The sequence below is a fragment of the Acanthisitta chloris genome, unplaced genomic scaffold (genome assembly GCF_000695815.1).
Source record: "Acanthisitta chloris isolate BGI_N310 unplaced genomic scaffold, ASM69581v1 scaffold32516, whole genome shotgun sequence".
NCBI lineage: Eukaryota > Metazoa > Chordata > Aves > Passeriformes > Acanthisittidae > Acanthisitta > Acanthisitta chloris.
The window spans coordinates 19,028-25,553 of record NW_008678162.1 but is presented as its reverse complement, the minus strand read 5'-3'; the positions used below and the strand labels follow the sequence as shown (position 1 = coordinate 25,553).

General features: G+C 37.5%; 1 protein-coding gene across 1 annotated transcript in view; it reads left to right on the top strand.

Annotated features, from left to right (window-relative positions):
* Positions 1-6,526, top strand: part of COL24A1 (collagen, type XXIV, alpha 1) — a gene marked incomplete at its 5' end in the record, with an annotated part of 128,336 nt that overhangs the window by 106,245 nt on the left and 15,565 nt on the right. The window contains 5 exon segments of the mRNA XM_009076774.1: positions 1,394-1,447; positions 2,480-2,533; positions 2,638-2,691; positions 4,777-4,830; positions 6,503-6,526. Coding sequence (XP_009075022.1) covers positions 1,394-1,447; positions 2,480-2,533; positions 2,638-2,691; positions 4,777-4,830; positions 6,503-6,526 — 240 coding nt within the window.

Here is a 6,526-nt window from a genome sequence, read left to right as displayed (position 1 = left end):
CTGAAGTGTATGTGCCCTCTGTTATTACACTAATGTTATTAGTCTGTGGTTTAGTCCAGTACATTTTAGAACAGAATTTTACCCTCTCTGTTTATCCTGAATTATACCTAATTGCTTTCCTAACCAAAAAAAAGCCATCTCAAAATTTTAGCAGTAGTGTTTCCTGTTCAGTCTTTCGATTGTGCCAGAAGCAATACTTGTACAGTCTACTCTTCAGATTGGCCTTAATATTTATACCTCACCTCCTCCAAAGGCAGAACTATAACAATCTGATGTAACTGAAGACAAGAGTCTGGACTAGGTTCTTTATTATGGTAGAGCATGAGAGAAGAGATTCCATCCTTTCTGTCGTGGCTGAGCTGTCTATAATGCTGACTGCTCAAACCTTGCAAGCAAGGGCCTTTTCACCTCCTGGATTCCCTGCAGGAAACAAGCCACGAGGCTGCTGAGAGCTTGGAGAGTATACAAGCAGTGGTGTAGTAGTATCTGTGGGTGGATATGCACTGCAAGTGCTTAATGTATTCATTTGTGAACTGTAAAGACACACTGCAGTTAGTGTTGCCTGTGCAATTTTTCATTCTGTGCCTTTGCTTAAGACAGGTGAAAGAGGCAGTCCCTTATTTCATCTGACTGGTTGGATGTCTTTTGGAAATACTTAGCCAATCTTACTTTGTGTGGGTGTGATTCCATATGCCATCATTTTTCCTTTGACTGAGATTTGGTCTGTTTGCTGCAATGAGAGGAAAAATTCTGGGGAAAAAATCTGTTTCTTGTGGGACTGGAGTAAGGGCATTTCCCTAAAGTAGAGCTACTGAGGTGTCCGGATGCAACAGGAAGAGCTATGACACAGAAAAAATCATGCTATTCCCTCTGCTCCTGTGCAGTTCTCATATGTGTGAGGCATGCTGAGGGATTGAAATTGCATTTTGATTAGGACAAACCTCAAAATTAAAGCAGATTTTGAGTACAGCAAGTCATTTCAGAAAAGAAGCCATTTTTTATTGTGCTGTGTTACAGAAGCAGTAAGTGTTTTCCTTGCATTTCTTGAAAACAGATTATCTTCATTTCTTCAGATTTTAAAATAAGATAAATTATATTATATTTTTATATCAATAGTCCTGTTTCATTTAGGCCCATGTAAGATTTACCTTTTAGCTTCTAGTGTTCAGTTATAAAATATTTCAGGCAGTGACTACTGTCTGACTGTAGTGCATTTTGTTTAGGAATAAAATCATGTTTATTCCTTTAGCCAAGCTAACTTTGATACTAGTAATCCTCAGTTCCATGCCATTACTTAATCTGTGTTGAGAGAAATCCCAGCTTTCTTTTCATACTACACTGCAGCATTAGTTCAGTTCAGTTGTTATATTTTGCTCTTTGGTTTTCTCTCTAGGGTCCACGTGGAGAACGTGGAGATAGAGGAGAACCTGGTGATGAAGGCTACAAGGTAATACATCTTGCTTTTTATTCTCTTCTTTTGAACATGGCATGCTATGCATACATGTTGAGTAATGCAGCACAAATATCATCTCTCACAAGTGTGCAGAGATGCACTTGCTGGTGCCTCACTGCACTGATGAACTCTCAGAACATTGGAGTATCTTTCATATGAGAAGTCAAGAGCTGCAACTCATGAGCTGGAGAAGACTTGGGGGACCTTAATGTATATAAATACCTGATGGAACAGAATGAAGATGAAGGAGACAGACTTGTCTCAGTAGTGTCCACTGACAGGACAATGGGCAGAGGGCAAAATCTGAAACATATGAAATTCCTTTTGAAATGGCTTTTTTTTTACTGTGAACATGACTGAGCAGCAGAACTGGCTACCCAGAGATGTTATGGAGTCTCCATCCATGGAAATACTCAAAACTTTACTGGACACAGTCCTGGACAGTCTTTTCTACCTGGTCCTGCTTGAGAAGGAGGGTTCCACTAGATGATCTCAAAAAGTCTCTTTCAACCTAAATAGTTCTGTGATTCTGTAATACTGAATAAGTTACATTTTTATCTGAAATTTAAGCACGACTGATTTGTAAATCTAATCCTAATAATTATTCATGAATTATATTCAGTCTTTCAGCATATAAAAATTGGATGGTAACTCATGCTTATCACTGATGCAGTTTACTGAAATACAAGAGACACAGTCCTTGACAGGGAATATCCTGTCCAAATTACACAGATAATATAGGTAGACATAGTCATAAATGAATGAATTGAATCTATGCTTACAGAAGTGCAGAAATGTTTAAACAATATGTAATTCCCATTTGTAGTTTGGAGTAGAGAATGTGAAGAATAAAAGTGCCCTAAAATCTGATCTCAGAGAGCAGATCATACTTTACCTAGGTTATGTCAGTGGATCTGGAGACACCCAGCACCTCCCAAGTTGGGCTTTACAAGGAAGTCTACAGCTCGCCGAGCATGACAGCCTGAGTTACTTGTATTGCAATATGTTTTACTTTCCCTTTCCCAGGGTCATATAGGTCTTCCAGGGCTTAGAGGACCTGTTGGACAACAAGGACCTCCAGTAAGTATTTCAAACAAATGAGATTTCTCTATTGACTGTTGAAAATGTTTTCATCTGCATTCAAATGATTCTTTTCATTTATTTAATATGTGTTTTTTTCAAAGGGAGAGGCAGGTGAATTGGGAGAGCAAGGACTGAAAGGAGAAAGAGGTTCAGAAGTAAGTAGAAAAAAGTAAAGCAAAATTGTACTTTCTTGGAATTTGTAATTTTTTACTGTTCACTGACTATCCTTGGAAAGCTGTTATATAAAGCTAAAACCAAGTGTTTGGGTAACCTTTTCATACCTGCAGGAACAACAAAAATATTAAATTGGAAATTGCATAATCATCTGGGATAGTAAATATGTCTTATTTGATAGGAATATGAGATGTTCTTTTGGAAACATTTGAGTGATATTCAATTATACTCTTAAATGGAGTTCCTTGTGGCAAAGCAGTTCTGGAAGGCACCTAGGATTTTATTTCCCTGATCTGTAAATTAAGCCTCCTGGTACTGTACTGCACTGAATTTTCAGAGACTTGGAAATAATGAATTTGCTGCAGAATACTAGAGGAATAACAACAGAGCAAGTCGTGACAACGATCAAAGACCAAATATTTCCTTTAGAAATAAAATTCATCTTGGCAATGTGTTGAAAATTGCCACAAGTGTTTTATATTCTCCCATGGGCTGAATGACATTGGCTCTTGAGATTTCAAAAGATTTAGGCTAAAAGATTTCTTACAATATCAACTGCCATTAGAATTTAAATGAGATATTTTTTCTGAGAAGTTCCATAGAGAACTCCAGTAGAGTTTCAAAATTTTCTAGGTAACAACAAGAATCTGTAGTAGACTAGGAATGGGGAGCAAGGGAAGCGTGATGTGCAGACATTGTCAGCATGTACTCTAGCAGTGCACTCAGTTATATTGCCTTTGACCAAATACAGCCCAGGATAAAATCAGTGATTCCTCTTGGAGAATATTTTCTTTGTATTGCAAATGCCCTTCAGATGAATACTGCTCTTTGCAAATGTGGAACCAATATCCAATGTGGAGCCACCCATAAGAGCCTAAAAGTTTAGGCAAAAACGTTAGTAGTGAAAACATTCATATAGTCTTAACTCCAGTGGCATGTCTGGTGCTGCTGTGGCAAACCTTACAAAGCTAATCCCATACCCTGCAATCCTGAATCATCTGGGTTTACTTTATATGCATCTGGAAATGTTAATGAAAACAATATTAAGACCTTTGAATATGCACACTCATGTTCTGGTTGGTGGACTTTTCTCATTCTGTTCTTAACAAAAAGACATTAAATTAAGGAATAGAACAGAATTATGCTGATTTTATCATATTTACACTAAGTATGAAAACATCTACACTTAAAATGGCCCAAGCTTTTTCACTTTATTGCATGTTATGTAGTATTTCAGCATGGTAGGTTAGTGTAACTTTGGCTTTAAGAGTAGTGTTTAAAACAATCTGGAAAATCCTTGGAACTCTTTTCTACTTGCTCTATGCTAACAAGTGTTATTCTCCTCCCTACTGTCCAAGTGATTGCATCTTTTAGAGGTAGGATATAATTAGTGCAGTAGATGTTTATATTCTATGGAGAATATCCTATAGACAAAGTTTTCTCAGTTTTTGACCCATTCTGAGTTTTTCTTTCTTGGTGTTTGACCTTCTGTGTCACTAAACCACTTAGAAGAATGTTATCTGCTGTCAGTATCACTAAGTTTTCTAAGACTACACATGTCTAGATCAGTCAAGACATAAAAAAGTCTGGGTTTAAGTAAATTTTATCTTTTGTGTACATCTTAGATTTAAAAAGTGTTCCCATATGCGACACATTTTTTTCTTTAGTAGTCTTTGCCACAGACACTCTAGTGCATCTGTATTGTTTGCTTTTTATGGTTTCCCTTTTAAAAAGTACAGCAAGGGTTGCAAAAGCATATTGGCTCACAGAGGAGTGGCTGAGAGAGAAGAAATTGCCAGATTCATAATGAAAAGTGTTTTATGCCTATTGTTGGAAAAGTTCTGAAAACTACACTATACCAACTCACAAAAGGGAAAAATGTATACAATTCTGTCAAAAATGTATTCACTTTTTACCTGAAACTTTCTGCTGTCTCCTGAAATGGAAAGTGTCCAGTCCCAAGCCAGGCAATGTGAAGATGCATATTAGAGGGGAACAATCCTCAGCTCTTCTTAGGGGCTTGAGTGTAAGACATTTGTCAATTCACAAGCGTTTGCAACTTTTAGGGACTCACAGGGAAGAAAGGAGCAGCTGGTCTGGCAGGCAAACCTGGAATTCCTGTAAGTAACAAAATTCTACAGTCTATCTTCAAGTTATAAAACAAAGAAAATACTAAGTAATAAAATCAAAATTGAGTCAAGCCAGTGGTACCAGAAGGTCTAACATTCAGTCTGAAGAACCTTGTTGTTATCCAGGAGCATAAAGGAACCCCTGCCATTTTTTAAAATTAATGATTTCTGAAACTATGTTAAATTTTACTGGATTATATTGGGTTACTCAGCATATGGAAGTGAAATTCAACTAGTATAACAACAAGGTCCTTCCTGCTTGTAAAGTTACTTAATTAGATCATTTTTGCATGTGAATTGTAGTCCATTTGGAAGTTATCACATTATATTGCACAAGGCTGCACTACTGTTCACTCCTGGCCCCATCAATTCTTTGTACAGCTGCAGCCTACAGAAGCTTAGATCCATATGTCCATGATGGATACATGTGGTAGATCCCTGGAAGTTTATTTGTTTCTCTTGCTTGCCCTGAGCTGAAATTTTTTATGCTCTTTCTTGAATTACTGTAGAGAAGCTAACTTTCATCCCTTTCTCCCTGAGGGAGAAGAAAGAGCAGGAAGCAGTAGGTGTTCTGTAAACATAACCAAGAATGAAATGCATCAAGGTTATTTTGGTCCCCTAATAAATAGTACCACACAAGCACATGTTGTAAATAACATTTACTACTTCACATCAAAACACTGTCAGTAACCAGAGAAATGAAGCTGCTTCGCAGAGCTCGTACCTGCTGGGCAGAGAGCAAGAAGAGCCTTTTGAAGGCAAGGAACTGTGTGTCTCTTGTAAATACTTGGCTTTCTGCTATGGTGGACTGCAGAAAGTGTATCCTTCAGCAGACAAAGGAAAAGAGGGAATGGCAAACATACAGAGAAATGAGCAGGAGAATGCAGTAAAACTAGAACTTGAGGAAATTTCAAAGCAAATTCAAGATACTTCAGCAACCAGAAGTTAGAAATAAGATTTAAATGGCATATTTCTTATATTCTATATGGCTGTTTCTGACTATAATTTTTCAGACAAGATATGTGATGTGTTAGAATATTTTAAATTTCTGAGAAATGCATTCTTAGAGAGACCATTGCAGAACTCAAAGCCCTTTAAGATAGTTGTATGTCAGTCTAAAGGGAAATAATTGTAAGGAAAGAATCCATGTTCCTTTGTTGGATGTAACATGAGGTTTTTCATGCAAGTATAGCAACAGTTGCCAGAAACTTGCCTTATTAGGAATTTGCATGTATTTTGGATATGTTCAAATTTGAACTGCATAAATTTGTGAAAATCCAGCACCAGAGTATCTAGTAAAATAAAGGCTGAAAACATATATGGCTGGAGGGTTTTCAGGGATAAATAGATCACTTTATCAGGTTTCCTTGCTTCAGTTTAAAAATCAACACTCTCAGCCATCTTCCAGGCCTGGCACACAGAGGGGTCAGCCCCATTGTTTCAGCTGAAGTTGCTCAGATCCCATACCACAGCAAGTCTAAGGCTGAACCAGTAACATTCGAAACCAAACATCCGAACTCGGAGCTCCCTCTGCAAGTATTCATTTTTATCACTGGGTCTGTTGTTATGTAGTGTTAGAAAATACTGTGTCTGAAATCTAGGTACATGATGCTGAAGATGAAGAGAACCAGCAGTGCTATATTTGGTTTGAATTTGTTTCAAGGGAAAACCAGGGCCAGCAGGGCAG